This window comes from Panthera tigris, chromosome D2 (genome assembly GCF_018350195.1).
Source record: "Panthera tigris isolate Pti1 chromosome D2, P.tigris_Pti1_mat1.1, whole genome shotgun sequence".
Lineage (NCBI taxonomy): Eukaryota > Metazoa > Chordata > Mammalia > Carnivora > Felidae > Panthera > Panthera tigris.
Genome location: NC_056670.1, coordinates 72,179,602 through 72,198,549, shown reverse-complemented (window position 1 = coordinate 72,198,549; position 18,948 = coordinate 72,179,602). Strand labels below are relative to the sequence as shown.

The 18,948-nt window shown below is 37.3% G+C and overlaps 1 protein-coding gene and 1 long non-coding RNA gene across 6 annotated transcripts in view; one reads left to right on the top strand and one right to left on the bottom strand.

Moving 5' to 3' along the window:
• Positions 1–13,288, bottom strand: part of CCDC172 (coiled-coil domain containing 172) — a 110,891-nt gene extending 97,603 nt beyond the window's left edge. For all 5 annotated transcript variants that reach the window (XR_006209172.1, XR_006209171.1, XM_042960674.1 and 2 more), the window contains exons 1-3: positions 13,230–13,288; positions 12,684–12,822; positions 12,420–12,505 (exon numbers count right to left, since the gene is read on the bottom strand). Coding sequence is in view for 3 of the 5 variants with exons in the window: in XM_042960674.1 (XP_042816608.1) it covers positions 12,420–12,505; positions 12,684–12,822; positions 13,230–13,232 (228 nt within the window). In the remaining 2 variants the exon portion in view is untranslated. The remainder of the gene's footprint in view (positions 1–12,419; positions 12,506–12,683; positions 12,823–13,229) is intronic.
• Positions 1–18,948, top strand: part of LOC122231890 — a 58,816-nt gene that overhangs the window by 32,741 nt on the left and 7,127 nt on the right. The window lies entirely within an intron of this gene.

The following is an 18,948-nucleotide window of genomic DNA, read 5'->3' as shown; positions in this document are numbered from 1 at the left end:
CAGAGAGCTGGAACTGGGATCACTGGATAAAGTCAGGAATTGAGAAGTGCCTTTGCCAGCTATGCAGGTGGAGTAACAAAGCCCCCTTCGTCGTAGAGACACAGCAGATAAATGAGCTGCCGCCATTGAGCCATGAGTGGAAGGAGTCATCCCTGAGAAGCCCAACCCCAAGCGTGAACTCTTCATAAATATGAGATTCATGTAGTGCAGAAACCCTAAGTTCAGAAATTAACATCAAAACTGGTCCTGAACAGGTGAAATATGTAAGGCTATGAAACTGCTTCATAGGGAGACCTTCCTTATGAAGGGAATATTTGGTACTCCCAGGAATGATAGGCTCTGCTAAAGGTAAGTTCACAATAGAAAACTTTGAAGCTCGTAAGAAAATATATTACATAAGAAAGTCGTGAGATGAAACAAACAGAATTCACAGAAGAGAACGGAATTCTATGAGAAAAGGTTTATTTTTTATTTTTATTTTTTTTTAGAGAGAGAGAGTGCAAGAGCAGGGGAGAAGGGCAGAGAGAGAGACACACACAGAGAGAGAGAGAGAGAGAGGGAGAGAGAGAGAGAGAGAGGATCTTAAGCAGCCTCCACACTCAATGTGGGGCTCCATCCCATGACCCTGGGATCATAAACTGAGGTGAAATCAAGGGTTGGATGCTCAACCAACTGAGCCACCTAGGCACCCTTATGAGAAAAACTTTAACTTACTCAATAATATTTATTTAACACTCACTACAATTCAGGCACTGTTCTATACTGGGAATAACAGTAACAGACAAACTAGATGAATTTGTATTCTTTGTGGAGCTTACATCCCATTGTGGGAAAACAAATAATACACAGATCTATATAAAATATGTCAAGAGGCAGTAAGTGTTACAAAATAAAGGATAATGAATAGAGAGGGGGGGAATGGGGGGATGCCATTTTATATACTGGAGGTCAGGGTGGGTCCTCTACAGCAACCATTACCAAACTTTTTAGTCGCATGACTTTTCTTATAGTCTTAAAAAATTATTATAAACATTTTGGTTTGTTTTTTTTTGCAAGCTAGACCTATAAATATTTTCTGTATCAAATATTAAAACTGAGGAATGTTAAGAAACATTTATTAAGAATAACAATAGTAAACTCATTGCGTGTTTAAAAATATGTATTTATGAAAAGACAGTATTTCCGAAAAAATAGTAAGAAGAGTTGCATTTACATTTTTTGCAAATCTCTTTAATGTCTGGCCTAAAGAAGACAACTGGATTCTCACATCTACCTGTTTATTCAATCTTTTGCAATATGTTTTTTGTTGTTGTTGTTGAAATAAATGAAGAAAATGTGGCCTCACACAGTATATTTTAATACCCTTTTCAAACGATTGCGGGTACGCTTTATACTGCACCCAAACTAAACTGCTGGTAGTCCGTAAAGGTTAGTTGCAATGTGGAATCTGAAACTATTCCAAAGAATAGTTTTCCTTTTCTCTTACAATAAGAGAAAATTCCTCTTCTGTTACAATAAAATTTATTGGTCTATCTTGTGCTTTGAGAGGATCTTTTATCCATGCATGGTTTCCTAACATTATGTGCTGGTCATTTGGAAAATACCGTTTCGCTCAACTATTCAAATCCTCCAGATGTGGATACATTTCAAAATATGATACTAAGAAATAACATTCGTTAATATCATCACCAAACTCCTCAGAAAAATCTTTAAGTATTGGGAAACTGTCAAACTTATAGGGACAGGTAAGAGTCTTCCAAAATTCTAATTTTTGTTTGGAAGGTTGAATATTATCAATGGCAAAATATTACTAATACTACTACTACCACTACTTAACTATTCGTTGTTTGCCTTGAAATGTCAGGGTTACTTCATTTTTGAAAAAAATTTGCCAAGTACTCAAGTTCAAATAACTACAGCCTGTCAGTTATTCAAGTAAAAATGGTGTTCCAGAAAAAAAAGAGAGCTATTTCATACCGCAACTCATCACACACAGTATTGAAAACTCATATACACAGTGGTCAACTTCAAAACAGTCATGGCATATAGTGAAACTGGTGGGTTTTATTTTTTACTGCGAGTTTATGACAGTGAAAAATACAATGACTGCTAGCACAGTTTGGTGTCACTGCCTTGATTTGTGCTAAGGCACCAACACTTTTACTCACTGCCTTTACCCACCATCAATGTGCATGCAAGCCTGGTGAAAATGGCAAATAATGTCTTTGCGTTATTAAGAAAATAGTTTGACATCACAAGACCTCCTGAAAGAGTCTTGGGGAGGCCTTTGGCTACAGATCACATTTTGAAAATCAGAGCTCTAAAGTGGCAACTGCACCCTAAGATTTTCATGGGACTGTCCTTTTGAAAAGTCTCACATTCCAGTGGAATGGTTGGCCACCCTCCAGAAAGAGACCTAAAGAAGTGAGTGTACACAAAATACCACTAGCTGAGGGAAGATGCATTTCGGGAAGAGGAGACACCAAGTGCAAAAGCCCTGAAGTCAAAGAACGGCAGAAAATTAGATTATCCTCAGGCAGGTAGGCTACTAGAAAATGCCCAGTACTCAAATACTCAAAGGACATCCAGTGTCCTCATGCATTTTCATGTTTTAGATAATTACTCATGACAAATATGAAAAGTTTTTCTTTATAGAACTCCACAGAAAAAAATTAAAAGTAATTACATACTTTTTTTTTAGAAAACATCAAGAATTTTAAGTTTTAGGACACCTGGGTGGCTCAGTTGGTTAAGCGTCCGACTTCAGCTCAGGTCATGATCTCACAGTTTGTGGGTTCAAGCCCCGTGTGAGGCTCTGTGCTGACAGCTCAAGCCTGGAGCCTACTTCGGATTCTGTGTTTCCTTCTCTCTCTGACCCTCCCCCACTCATGCCCTGTCTCTCTCTCTCTCTCTCTCTCTCTCTCTCTCTCTGTGTGTCTCAAAAATGAATAAAAGTAATTTTTTTAATTTTAAGTTTACAGTTAAGTTTATATACTTGAAGCTGTTTGATGTCAACTCTCAAATTAAGGCAGAGAGTCATTTTGTAATTGATTTCCAATTATTCATAGTGTGATTTAGAAGTTGCTTAATGAATGTTTGTTGAATGAATAATTCTCCAATGTGTGACTGGAGATATTTAGAAATGAGGAACACAGTTAACTGATTTTCTAAGAAATCACAAATCAAAAGATAAACTACTGAAAAAGGATTCTTTTGTGCTGTATAAGGAGGTCAGCAAACTAAATTTAACCTCACGCTTTTTGCATACTGAGCCACAAACTTACTATTCTTTAATTACAGAATCATTCTCTCAGTTCCTGGAAAGGAAACTTTTTTTTTTTTCCTGTTGAGAACATTTCTCACATTTCAAGCTAAACAATTCACTTAGAGTAGCTCTTGAAAGAAAGAAAGAAAGAAAAAGAAAAGAAGAGAAAGAAATAGAGGCACACGTGGTAAATTTTACAATTAGAAACAGTGCAGTAGATTTTCCACTTTGTGAATCCAAGCCAGGAAGTGTGCAACTTTTGTGATTTATAAGCACTTGCAAATAGAAAGGCTATCTGGCGTACTGTTATAGAGTTCGCTCTACACTGCTATTATCATGAAATATTCTTTGGATTTTAAGATCGTGAAAACAAAGTTGAGAAAAAGGAGTTCAATAAATGCTATATGTAATATTTTTCATTTCATTTATAAATGCAATCATTCCAGTTCTATCAATATGAAGAGAGATCACTGCTTCTCAGAGACCAGCTCTCCACACCTTACAAGAATTGGAACCGTGCAAATGACCATTAATCAAGCAGCTCATCTTAAGAATAGATGTGCCAAATGGCCAATAAGCACCTGAAAAGATGTTCAGCATTAATGCCATTAAGAAACTTGAAATACAAACCAAAGTATAAACCAGATACCATCCCACACCCACTGAGATGGCTATAAAACAAAAACAAAACAAATTAAAAACCCAGGAAACATCAAGTGTTGGTGAGGATATAGAGAAATTGGAACCCTGCTATACTGCTGGTGGTAAAGTAAAATGGTGCTGTTGCTATGGAAATAGTGTGGCATTTCCTCAAAAAGTTAAACCTATACTTACCATATGACCCAGAAATTCCACTCCTGGATGGACTACTCAGGAGAACTGAAAATGTGTGTTCATACAAAAACTTGTGGACAAACATTCAGAGCGGTATTATTCTTAACAGCTAAAAGTGGAAACAACCCAACCTTTTACCCAGGTCTGATGAATGGATAAACAAATGTGGTAAAGGAACAAAGTGGTGATACATGCTACCATATGGATGAACCTTGAACACATGCTAAGTGAAAGAAGCCAGTCAGCAAAGGCCACCTATCATATAAATCCACTTACATGCAATATCTGGAGACAGAAAGTAGATTAGTGGTGACCTAGGGTTGGTGGGGTATGGGGGGGATGGAGGGGATGCTAAAGGTATAGGGTTTCTTTGGGGGGGGTGATGAAAATGGTTTGCAATTAGTCACGGTTGCACAACTTTCTGAATAGGCTTAAAAACACTGTTTTGTAACTTTTAAAATGTATCTTTATTTTTAAAAGTAACATAACAGCTATGTCCCCACCCCCAGCTTAAGAAAGTAAACATTATGTGTACAGCTAAAATGCCCTGTATACCCTTCCCTGATTACATTTATCTTCTACCCCCGTCAGAGATAATCACTATCTTGATGTTGCTACTTATCATTCCACGCATGTCATTATACTTTCACTATATATTTATAATCCCTCATAAGATCTATTATTGTTTTGTGTGGTTTTAAATGGTATCATACTTATGTACTTCTATAGGTTGCTTTTTTTTTTATCACAGTATTATGTTTTAGAGCTTTGTTGAATTGGGTGGGGGGGGGTCATTATTAAGTGGCTTTTTCACAATGACATTTAGTACTTAGAATTCTGAGGTCATACTCCCTGGAATAATAACTAAATCTGTTATGTCTTTGCCTAATTTTTTTTTAAATCAATTCAATCAGGTGATTTCTTCAAGCATCTCAAACCATCATTGAGTTCTTGTCCAAAATAAAGGAATTTTAAGGCCATGTTAATAACATAAAGGCTTTATAAGGACCCCAACATAAAACAAGTCTTACTGGACAGAGGGATAACTTACAGAAGAAAACCCGGCATTATATACTTTCATATATGATAAATAATACCAAGATTAAATGAAAAACAATCAATTAGCCTTACATATTTCAGCCAACTACAGGGACTCTCTACATGGGCCTTCTGGCTTCAACCACTGAAATATTTGTTGTAGAAACTGCAGGTGCCTCAAATATACATTCTTTCTTTCCTCGGTTAAGCATTACTTCTCAGAAACTTGTACCATTCCTAAACTGTCCACTGAATTTGGGAGAATTTTCTACTCTTGACTACAATTATTGAGTTAGGGATAGTCACATGTCACAATTTGTAGAAATGACAGGAAAGGAGGCATCTGATGAGGCTAATTTACTTGCTTTTCAGAGAAAGCTTCTGCAAACTTCCTTCTCTCTCCCCGATTCAAAACGAGAAACCATGCGACTCTAGGAATTGTTAGTTACTTTTCCGGGAACACAAGGACAACCAGCATTCTACCATTCTTCTTTATTAACAAAATTACAATTTTATTCAGAGGAGGAATGCATCCCCTTAAAAGTATCTACATTCCCAGGCTCCCTTTTCCAGGCTTGACCATGTGACCATCTAATCCTTGAGATGCAGGTCTAAGTCCTTAGAGAGGTCTTCCCTTCCACCAAAGCAATGATAAAGCCACATGAGGAGAAGTCTTTTGATTTTCATGTTCTCCTCTTCTTCCAGCTGGAATTCAGATATAATGCCTGGGTATGGAAAAGTACTTTGACTGTAAGGATGAAAGCCACATGCTAAGGATAGTGCAACAGAAAGAATGTTTTAATCCTTAAATCTTCCAGGATTTCCTTGAGCACCTTAATAAATGGCTTTGGATTTCCTACCTCCACACTTCCCATTACATGGAAAAAAAATAAACCTTTATTTGGTAAAGCCACCATGGTTAGATCTTTGCTATAGGGAAGCTGATGCGATTCCAACCGGCATAACTTCTGAATCCAATGTTTGGTTTTCAAATACGTAAGAAAGTAGTTTCTCAAAATTGTTTAAGCTCTTTTGAGTTGGATTCTGTTTTTTGCCACCAAGAGCACCCTAAACTGATGGAGCCCTCTAAGGAAGGAGTAGTACCTCTGACTTGACTCTAAACTCTCAAGGACAAAGGCTGTATATTACTCATCCTACCCTGCTGCCTGACTGAAATGGATCTCTGCTAATGAGTAGCCCATATGATTACAGGGAAACCTTTGTAAACTCACAGTATTACCTTGCTTGCATAAGGCCACCCAACTGGAAAAGCAGAGGAACAAAGAAATGAAACATTCTTATTAATCATTTCATTAGACACATAGGACACATATTCATCAAAATTGCTGAAATACCAAAGCAAGGAGGCTTTTAATGAATCATGCCTTTGGTTTGCTTTATGTCTCCAAACTTTTCTACATCCTCATCCTGTCCTTATTCCTTTCTTTATACTGTACTACAGTGGTTAAGAGCAAGACCTCTCTAGTTAACCCCACACAGATTCAAATCTTTTATCTATTACCTCTTACGTGACCTCGTGTTAGTTACTTCATTTCTGAGTCTCAACCGTCTCAAATGAATAAGGGTGGAATAATTCTACCAACCTCGCCGAGTTCTTGTGAGAATTAATTGAGATAGTGTTTGTAAAATGCTTACCATAAGGCGTGATATACAGTAACAGTTTGCTCAATATTACCTCTTATTTTTAGTTTGTACAACAGAGGAGGTATCCCTCCTTTTGTCTAAGGCTAATTCTTACCTTATGCTCTGGGTCCCATCCTCCTTTGACTTCCTCAGAGACTTTTAACTATTGATTATCTTTACTCTCTAGTCTTTTTTTTTTTAAGTTTATTTTTGAGAAAGAGAAAGAAAGAGAGAGAGAGAGAAAAAAAAAAAAAAAAAAAACTTGAGTGGGAGAAGGGCAGAGAGACAGGGAGAATCCCAAGCAGGCTACACCAGCTCAAACCCACAAACCATGAGATCGTGATCCAAGCCAAAATCAAGAGTAGGGTGTTTAACTGACTGAGCCACCCAGGGGCCCCTCTCTAGTCTTTATCTTTAATCTCTCTCTGTAGCGCCCTTCCCAAGAATATGCATAACAATGATGACGGTAAGGATAATGATGAAACAGGAGATGATAGGATCTAAAGATAGAAGAATTGTCCTTTGTCAGAAGGAAGGGCACTCCTTCATAACAGGAAGAAAAGGGGAGAAAACGGGTCTTCACATAGGCAGGTTTGGAGAACTGTAGGTGGGAAAATAAAAAAATCCCGTTGGATGGTTTCTATTTTCTCTGAAACAAAAGGCAAAGTTATCTATCGCCTAAGTGTTAAACAGTTCAGAAGAGACAATAAAATGTATAAAAATAGTGAAGGTTTAAGTAGCCACTACAGAGGGTGAGAAAGACATGTAGTAGTATTTCCAGGCAGCGTGGAGGTCTCAGTTGAAGCTGAGGCTAACATTCACGAATACTGGATCCAATCTCCCCTGGAATTGTCCAAGTGCTGACACAGTAGCAGCTAATTGGTTCACTTAGAGTCGGGAGTCTTGCAAGGGGGCGGGGTGTGAAAGAAGAGGAGAGAGAGGAGTCAGGAGGAAGAGTGGAGTGACCAACCATGAAATCTAAGAATAAAGAGGGAAATGAATGAACAGACAAGTACTAGTGGAGAAAGACAGAAATGGATTCAAGGTTCAGATGAAATTGAAAAATATAATGGAAAAAAATGAAATATTTTATTGATTTTGAAAGTGAAGTGGTTTTAAGGTCATGGCAAAGTCCAGAGTATGATTATGGAAATAGGTGGCTGAGGTGGAGTGAGGAAAAAGGTCACTGAAAATGTGGCAACCAAAGAACTAACAGGCCAGGGTGGTAGCTGAATAGTCCATATGGACAATGACATTCATAATGATGGGGAGAGTGGAGACAGAGTGGAAGCCTGGGACCAGGTACCAAATTCTAAAGAACAAGTGAGTGAGTAGGGTAACAGAAAAGAAAGAGGGGAAAATATGGTAGAACACAGTATGAGCCACCAAAAGAGGGTGGAGAAATATTCTGGCAGTAGCATGGGGGAGTGAAGAAAACTTCTGCCAAACCTCTATGAGGTATCTTCAGTGTGAAAGAAAAATACTCTGTAGAATAGATTCCAGACTCAAAAATATATTGACTGGCTATGGAATTATACACACGACCAAGGTGAATGCAAAAGACATAATGTACTTAAAGTTTTATACTACAATTTTAGAAAATCAGCTGTGCATGTTCAGGACAGGAGGGATTTTGCTTAAAGGACTTGCATGTAAAGAAGTCAGAGAGACTGTAAGCAACTAAGTGTAACTACCCCCAAAAGTGTCTTGGTCACAATTAATGAAACTATAGGAATATATTAAATTGTGATAAGCAGAATTTCCATGTTACTCCCTAAAATTGAGATTAAACAATTCTCATGTACTGCTTTTTAAAACACTGTTGATTAGAGGGAAGAAATAATGCCCTTCTTTTATTTATGTTTTTAAGTAAATTTTAATCAACAATAAAATTAAGAAGGATATGAATTTTTCATTGTTCAACTTTTACAAAATGAAAAAATCTTAGTAACAAAACTCCCTTTCAATATCATAAAGAACAATTTGTGATTTTGTTCTTTTCATAGTTAGGTAATAGAGTACTAACAGACATGACTTTTACCTACTGTTTTGGGTGGGTCCCTGGCGGGAAGGGTTTTTCTCAACTTAAAAAAAAAGAATATGTACATTTTGAAGAAAAGTAAAAGAAGCCCCCTTAAGTGACTTGTTTATTTAAATATAATTTTCTTTTAAAAATTCATTAAATATTATCTTATTATTGTTATAATGCTTATACAGTAAGTTAAAATTGGGAGAAGAAAAATTAAGCAAAATAGCCTCAGACTTTCCTCCAGTGATTTTATCTTGAGGCAGTATGGCATTATGTTAGGTTTTATGTAGTATGTGTATAAAGATTAAATGTCCAAATTTTAACTATATACCATTTTTGAAACAAACAAACAAACAAGATACCTTTCAAATGCTTAGAAGAAACTACAAATGTTCTGTGAGTCCTTTATTTTGATTTGCTCAGTCTTTGATTTGCTCTGTCCTCAATACTATAAAACCTTTCCTTGACTATCAGAAGCTTTAGGTATATTGGTAAGCATTAATGCAAATCCAGGGCATGTTCTTGTCTTTCTGTTTTCATATTACCAAACCTAACCAGCCATACTGTAGCCCTCCAATTCACAAAGTACTCATACTATATAATCTTGAGACTTTTGCAACCATATATTTTAAAGGACTCATCGAGCCCTGAAAGGCAAATGCTATCATTCAAGTTCTAATTACATGCTACCTGGGTTTTACAGAACAGAAAAAAAAAAAAAAATGAGTACTGTACTTCCTAAATACATTTTTGACCACAAGCCACTTCCAAAATAAATGCCCCAAATATTTTCTGAATGTATCACTGTACAAATAGCTCAAGCACTGGTCTATTCAAATTATGTTCTAGTTTCTCCCTATGCTGCTTCCACTTGATAAATTGGTCAATAAATGCCAAGTCAAATATTCAAGTAAATATATTTTCATTGTTATTGGCAGACATATAATTAACTCTGAGAATAAAAGATACAAGAAATCAATTTATGATTACTTCTTCAGTTGTTCCCATTAGTCATTTACATTATAATTGTGGTTCCACTTTTAAAATCTTTATCCATACACATATACACACACACCACTTTGACTATATTATAAATCAAATTATTTCAATTACAAATTAGTATTGTATGAACTGTGAACCTCTATGTTAATTTTATTAGTAAGATACAATTGTACTATTACCCACGTATATGAGCGGATTAAGAAACAATGCACATTTAAGAGCCTATATTAATTAGTAATTTCAGCAGATGTTTCTAAACAATGTTAAGGATTTGCTCTGTCTTTTCTCAAGTATAAATATTTGAGCCAACATTTTTTAAGAATGTGTATTTAGCCACAAATTACATTTCCATTTCAACAAAATAGGCTGCTAAAAAAGAAAATAGTACAAAGAGCAAACCTATTTTTTTTTTCAAAGAAGATATACAAAGAGCAATTTTTTTTAACATTTGTTATCTGTCAGGTCAATATCTTCACCAATCCAGGAAAAATACATTTTGTATAAAAACTTACATAAGTGACCTTTTAAAAATTTGTCCTAAACTAAATGAAAAAGCTTCAGATACATTATTATATGTGGATTTCATGAAGAATAAAACTTAAGATGAGCTCAAGAAATCTGTTTCTTTCTTTTTTGTATTTCAAAATTTTTTTTTAATGTTTATTTATTTTTGACAGAGAGACAGAGAGAGAGTGCACGCACAAGTGGGAGACACAGAATCCAAAGCAGGCTCCAGGCTCTGAGCTGTCAGTAGACAGCCTGACGCGGGGCTCAAACTCACCAACCATGAGATCATGACCTGAGCCGAAGTCGCACACTTAACCGACTGAGCCACCCAGGCGCCCCAAGAAATCTGTTTTAACAAAAGATGCTATCATTACTCAATTGTTACTTTCATTGCGGTAGCTTAATTGCCTTTAATTCTATATCATGAACAAGTCATTTAACCTCTGTGTTTCCTCACCCATAGAGGGGGATTCGTTACGGTGCCTCATCACAGGATTCCTGGGAGGGGTAAAGGAGTTAATGTAGGTAAAGCATTTAGAACACTGCCCAGCACACAGTAAGTGCTCAGTAAGTGTTAGCTAAGCATTACCTAATTGCATGTTTTGCCTATTACTTTTATTAGCTTCCAGTTACCAATCTTGAAAGTATCTTAATTCTTTTTAAAGAAAAAGAAAGCTACATTATGGCAGTCTTAATGCTCTACCCGCTGCATCAGTTTACAATATTGTTGTTAGTAGCTACTTCGTCCGCTACTCACAAGCAAAGCAGGACCTAGGGTCTCAGTGAATAACAGTTCGAAATTCCACTTTAAAAGACAGCACTCTATTATCCTACTATTAGTTCTCATCAATTCATTCAAACGCCAAAACAAACTATGTGTTGGGCACTGGATACAAGTTGTGGGAACAAAAGACGGGTAAGAAAAAAATGCCAGATGTGTCGTTCCCCAAACAGTGAGGGATACAAACACAAATACAAGTATGTACCGTTGTTTAATTGTAACGTGGTACAATGAATGCTATAATAAAGAAATGTTCTAAGCTGTCCAAGGGCAGGCTTCGCAGGTCACCAGGTAAATAACGGATCTAGGATTACTTTGTTGAGAAAGATAACTGGAAATCCCTCGCACTGGTTAAAATAGACATATTTTAAGCAAACAGACTTCCTCAAACAGATTTGCCATTGCACACAGCTTGTTTAGTTTATCTCTAGGTGTTGAACAAATATTTTTGAATGAATGTCTCTCTCCCCCACGTCCCCCATAGCAAGGCCTTCGTTAGGGCATACTTGGATGATGTTCGTAGCTCCCTTCCTCCCAGAGCTCAGAGAAATCTCCCTAAAACCACTTTTATCACACCACTCCCTGCTCGAAAGCCTGGAATGGTTTCCTCCTATTCCCAGATAGCAGCTCTCTGCTTTGACTAGATTTCTCTCCCAATATGCCTTGGGCATGATTCCCTTTTGTTCACATCCTCTCTCTGCCCCAAATGCTTTTCTCTTATTATTTCTGCCTTTCCAAAATCCTACCCACCCTTCAAAATCCTCCTTCAAGAAGCCGTCAGATTTCCTTGCTTCTATTTAAAACAACAGAACTTTTCAAATGACGCAGAAAACAGAGAGATGCTAGTGAAAAAATTACACTTCTGGATGAAAGAAATGTCCAACATGTGGTAGGGAACTGCACAACAAATGGCAGAGGCTGGTTCGAAAGCTACATTCAATTGTTATATCAACACAGCCCATTTCCTAAATTATTTACTATTCAAAATTTATACACTGCACCAACTACTTATTGAACAACTTTTTTTTTTCCCAGTGACATCGGGCTCTTTGAGAAGTTAACCATCCTACAACAGGGGCAATCAATTCTTCATTACTTTTAAACTGGTTTCTTTAGGGCAAGTTCATATTAGAATGAGCCTCACGGGACTCAGTGCTTGAAATACTACCCGGCAACATGCAACTCCACTAACCAGCCTAGTAATGTGCCTCCTACTGGAAGGACAACTAGTTACAGGGTAAAATATCCTCGAGAACCCAAGTTAAAACAGATTTTTTGTATCCCAAGTGACAATGAGCATGCTCCACCGGTCAATCTACCTTGGATTCCAACTTGATTTTCTCTTCATTCAGCATCTCAGTTGCTTTCTTAATGTCTTCACGACATCTGTTAATTTCCGACCTTACTGTAACACAAATCAAATCCTTAAACACCTCCACCTTTCTCAAGCCCCCGTGTCTCTTGATGTAGACAGCAGACCCCCCCCCCCCCACCCGCTCTGACTTCGCCTGCGGGGCTGCCTTGAGCTCCAAGCCCCCACCTCGAGGAGCCAGAGACCCCAGCAGGAGACAGAAAACACCCACCTTCTCGGATCAAGCGGCGACTCTCCTCCGCCTGATGCTCCGAGAAGATGATGTGCTGAAACAAGGACTCTAAACTCATCTCAGGCCCGGGCTGCCACGGATCCTTCCTGGGCCCTTCAGTATTTGGTAGCCGCGGGTCCTGGAAAGCACAACAGGGACAAGGCTCGTTCAGGGCTGTTCTTCCTGCATCGGCCTCAGCCCGGGCCGCCCGAAGCGGGACGCGAGCCCGGCTCCAGGCCTTTGTTTCCCCTGTTCACTAAGGACTGACAACCGTTTTTCCCCCACGCTCTGCCCGGGACAGCAACTCTGCGCTCCTTCCCTGGCTGAACGCAGCTCCCTTTCCTTCAAGGCCGCGGCCCTTCTCGGAGTTTCTTTTCTGTGCTGGTGGCAGATAAAAATGGAGGCTCCGAGAGCCGAGGCTTTGGAGCCTGCCGGGGCAGCAGCCCTTTGTGGCCGGCCTTTTCCTCTCCGTCCCCTCCTCTCTTTTATGGAGAAGGGCCACATAGTGCTCCCTCCCTCAGCAAAACGTGTACTTGCTCACAATACCATGGCCTGGAGACCTTCCCGCAGGCGGCCGCCAGCGCCTAGCCTTGGCCTCGCCTGCTGTGGACGTAAACTACGGCGTCTCGTTGGGTCCATCTGCCTTCAAATGTTTTGCTTTGCCCATGTGGCCCCAAAGGTCTTAAGACCTCGCTTGGGCTTTGGGGGATCTATCTCCAAGGCACAGACACCCCGTATCATAAAGAACTAAGTACTCATGATTCTAAATATAAACCGCAACAGCTTATCCTTTGACTGTGGCAAAGACTGCTATAAATGTGCAATGTCTGACATTCCGCCTTAATCATTCCTTTGTAATCAGGGCATATCTTTTTAGTCTGCTTTAAAATTAATCATTGCCTTTTGTAATCAAGCTTCAGTAATGTTAACACTTCGATATCTGCACAATATGTGTCAGAGACCAAAGTGGTTGCTAATTAAAGCTTAAACATGAAAGGCACCTTTGGGACTTTTGCATGGGATTTTTAAATTAAAACATAAAGTATTTTTTTAGTTTTAGTAGGTCAAAATTGTAATACTATAATAAACATTTGTCTTGATTTCTGAATGTAGCATTGACATTGGCTAAACTTAAAAAAGTAATTTTTAGTTAGATTGTATTAGAATTGAAAGACGGCAACATCATCGGTCACATCATCTGTATAAGAGACTTAATTAATACTTCATTAACGCTGTAGCATATTTGGTTATAAGTTTTAACCTATTCCAAATTTCCACCTCAATTTCCATCACGCCATGTATGATTATAAGTTAATTTTTAAACTTTATTATAAAAGAATATATACAGAAAAGTGAATGATATAGAAAAGAATTGCCCATAAACATACCGTTCAGAAGCAAATATTAATAACACTTTGGCTACTGCCTTCCGAGTAATCCTCCTCACCTTGAATTGTTCTTTCCCAAGCTTGAAAATATTAGGAATAAGTAATAATTACAACTAATACTATTTATTGAATGTTTGCTGGGTACTACTCTGAACACAACGATTTTTACTATTACCTTCACAGTATTGGTATAGAAAACTGAGACACGGAAGAGTTAAGTATCTTGCCAAGGTGGCAAACCTAGTATATGGCAGACCTAGAGCTGAAACCAAGAAATCTGAGATCAAAGACCATGAATTTAATTTTGGCTTCGACTCTGTTTTCCTTTGATTACATCGTAAGCAGTTTACCATTTCGTTGAAAACTCTTCATAAGTACATTTTTCTATCTTCATAATCCCCCATCATGTGATGCATGTGTAAAATTTAGATGTACTGAAATAAATTTGACTCTTTTATCTGTTCAAGGATGGAAAACAAAACTGAAATTGTGGTTTGAACCATTTTCTTTGAGCGCTCGTTTGGAGGCTTACGAACTGTGCCACAGCACCGTCAAAGGAAAGGGCTTCCAGAAGATAAATTATATCACTAATTAATATCACTCCCTTCAGAATTATTTCCCGTGGACTTGCACAGGGAGCAGCCTCACAAGGAGGCTGCTTTTCAAAAGCACGCTGCTCTTTAACATCCCAATTTTATTAGTTACACTCAAACTCACATTTATTATTTAACATGTTCTTTCTGTACTGAAACTTGGCAGAGTGGAATTTGGGCAGCCTTTGGGGAGCCTGGTCGCCTCACTCACGCAGGCGTATCCAAGAGAGAACTGTTGGAAATTCTGGAATGGGGTAAGGGGGAAGAAATGTCTTCTTCGTCTTCTGCAGTATGTAACAGAGTATTTTGGTGCTCTTAAATCCCAAGGTCAATTCTTAGAGGTACCAAACTATAGGTACCTCTAGGCATTTTCTTTTAGTTGTTCAAACAAACATGACTATACAAGCCCACAATCAAATTCTAAGTGTTTTTTAATAATGAGTAAAAGTACCATGTTACGATATTAAAATATTGTTATCGTGTACTAGCTTTATTCATTTGTCATATACTAGCTTTATTCATATATTGTATTCAGTAATATATTCTTATAGATATACATGCTAATTACATTCTATAATATTCAGAGCAAGGGTAGCATTAGTTAAATTGATGCCAAATAAAAATGGTATATGGCATGGTAAAACTAGGGCATACCGTTTTCTGAAAATGTTATCTTATATGTATAAAAAAAGTGATTCATTCCACAACTGTTTAATGAGTCTGCTATTCAATCAACATTCACTCAACAAATATTATTGAGCATCTCCTATGTGCCATATTAGAGAAACAACAACAGGATTTAATAAAAACAGAACTACATAAAAACTATTTTTCTTCCCCCGGATATTTCTAACCTCATTGGAGAATTATTATATTTTTCAGCATTTTGGCATCAGTATAAACAACTGCTCTCAGATGTTTCAACAGATGTTCTGTAGAAAGAAAGCCAATTATTTGCATTATGATACCCACATATGATTCTCAGATCTAAACTTTCCATCTGTACATGTTTCATTGAATTGCATACCTATGAAATATAAAAGTTAAGATCACTCATTGTCTCTCAACCTCAGACTTGTGTTCATAAAAACTCTAGCACCTGGGTTATTGAGCCATTGATAATTGCTTTGCTAGAAGGCCTTACATAAGGCTAGATTGCTCTTGTGATTTAAAATGCATTTCCTCTCCTTTCTTAGATTGATGACTTCCCTAGGTTCTAAACCAGGCTTGCAAATACCCACTAGCCCAGGGCGTATATATTGCAATGAAAAGAAGAAAAGTAATTCATTTATTTTATGTTTTTCTTAGGGCATCTGCCAAAAAGAAAAACAAAACGTAGGTTCAACCAAGTTTAACAACCATTTATTGAGTATCTACTAAGTATAAAAAAGTCTCTGCCAGGTACCATGGGGATACAAAATTGAAAGGTACAAGCCCTGCCCTCCTAGAGGTCATCAGCTATCAAATGAGATATAGCATGCACAAATAACTCCTAAGCAGGCTGTGTATGAGACCTTCACCCCCGTGTTACGAGAATCTGGCAGAGGGAGAAAGAATAAGTGTGATGTGGGTGACCTGGGAGACTTATCACTTGGGGATAGACTCTGAGCTACATTTCAGTGAGGGTGCAACTTCAACAGATAGCGAGTAAGGGAGAAAAAAAGCAGAAAGTTAGATGAAGTCAACATTGAGATGGTGTTTAACATTTTCATAAACTATATAATGGGAAATCATGTAATGTTTTCTAGCAGGTGAGTGGGCCTGTCTGAGGTGCTCTAGGTAATCAATCTGTGGCAGTGAGTTAGAAGTACTAGAAAGGAAGAGAACAACAGCTAAAAATGTATTAATAACTTAGTACGTGCCAACCACCATCTGAGACCTTGACATGCCTTAATTCTCCTTATCAACCCAATAACCTTATAAGATCAATGCGTTTATTTGTTCCACATTACAGTTGGAGAACTGAGGCAGAGAGAACTAACCTGTTCAAATCACATACAGTAGCAGAATCAGGATTTAAACCCTGATAGTATCTTAAGGCAGATCCTTAACCACTTCATTTGCCACCTCCAAAAACTAGAGGCTGGAGAAAATAAGACTATTTCAGCAGCTGTGTTTCATTTCAAAGCAGATACGTTTAAAGAAAAAAAAAGCTCATCACCAACAAATTAATATCTTTTCAAAAGCTTTTTGGATTTATGGAATTTAGATTAGTAATGCAATCCATGTATAACAAATTAAAATCAAAAGTGATTTAAAGAAAAATAATTGAGAATGGATCATGCTTTGTAAATGTTTATTTAACCAGCAATATATCTAACATGAAAAACTAAAAATGAAAATTGTATACAAAGTATTGTATTCACTTCCTAATATTTATATTAGTTTTCTAGAACTGCTAAAACAAAAGTATCACATCTCGGTGCTTCAGAACAACAGAAATATATTCTCTCACACAATGGAAGCCAGAAGTCTGAAATCAAGATGTCAGCAGGGTTGGATCCTTCTGGGCCCCCTAAGGGAGAAACTGGTCTTTGCCTCTTCCTACGTGCTGATCCTTAGTAGGAATTTTTGGCATTCCTTGATTCATAGATGCAACACTCCAATCTCTACCTCCATTGTCCCCTGGAGTTCTCTTAATCTGTCTCTGCCTCTTTGTCTCTTTCCTCTTCTTGTAAGGATACAGCTCATTTTGGATAAAAGGCTTACCATACACCAGTATGACCTAATCTTAAATAATCACATCTGTAATAACCTTATTTCCAAATAAGGTCACATTCTGAGCTACTGAGGGTTTAGGACTTCAAAGTATCTTTTTGGGGATACAATTCAATGCATAAAACAGACATTAAAACTCAAGCTGCAAAAAAATAGTTACAAAAAATCTAAGTGACTGATTTATTTCTATTACAACCAAAGCATTTTTAGTGTTTAAAGCATTGTAGTGTTTAGTGTTTATTTTAGGCTTTAGAAAACATCTTGCACAATCCTTTTATTTTATACGTGTTAGCACTGAGCCCACGGAGGTTGATGGATTTCCCCCACATTGCACAGGCAATTAATGTCAGAACTAGTCTAGAACTCCTTCCTAATTCCTTCTGCTCCAATGAAAGATCTTTTTTGTTCACCAGTGGCTCTCAACTACTTTAGTTAAAACAATTCCTCTTTTATCTTTTTTCTATATTGAACTTTCTAGTAAGAGTTTGAAGAAAGGGTATACAGCTAGGGTTCAGAGCTGGCCTGGGGCAATTCACCTACTGTAGGAGCCCTTCTTCATTAAGGAGATTAGATAGATAGATAAAGAGAGAAAGAAAATATAGGTGCATATTGAGATATATGGTAAAGTCATATATATAAATATAAATACTTAAAGGTGCCAATTTTATTTTTGGTCTTGCAATTCCACAATAAGAGTGAAAGTAAACTGTCAATTCTTAATTATTGATTGAGAAAAGCAGACTTGTTTTGGTTGTGAAATACATTGCATGAAGAAATTCCAATAGCCCATTCAGAATCATGGGATTAAAAAAAAAAAAAAGAGTCAGGGGATAGCAAACTTTGGAATTAGGAAGCCATAGTGAAGGTGCTGAACTTGGATCTTCACGCTGTCAGAGTCAGGAGCCCAGCACAGGAACCAGGAAGGCTGCCCCAGGTGCACCTACCCGAGATTAGCCCATCAGCCCCCCACCCAGAACAAAAACAAAACAGACCTGGGAAGCCATTCTCTTCCACCTTGTATAATTAATTTGTTTAGTTGATAAATATTTATTGCGTGGACACTATATAAGGCAGGTAAGAATTTTCTATTACAAAGGTGAATCAAATGAACGAGTTGCCTTGAAATCTGGTTGTGTCAAATTGTAGTTCCCATGACAATAAATTTAAGTGGTTTGGGATTGCACAGAAAAAAATTAAAAGAGAAATTTAAGCCTTTTTTTTTTCTCACGGGTTGTTTTCATCATTAACATAGTCTCTGACTACCTTATAAGACGTGGTTGCTTAGTAAATAAATGACTTTAGCTATTGAATACTTTCAAATTTAAACCAACAATTAACATGTCCTACTCTTATTACAATCTCCATGCAGATTTCTATTAATTTCAGGAAATTGGTCATAGTGACTATTTGGAAATTTGGGATAAATTTTAATACTTCTATTATTCACAGTGGCTCTTTGTAAAGTTTGAAAAAAATGTGATGTCCATATATACATATAGGCAGAGTGAACCATAAATCCTATTTCTTCTTAAAACAATTTGCTAAATTGCTCATTTATCAGGATAG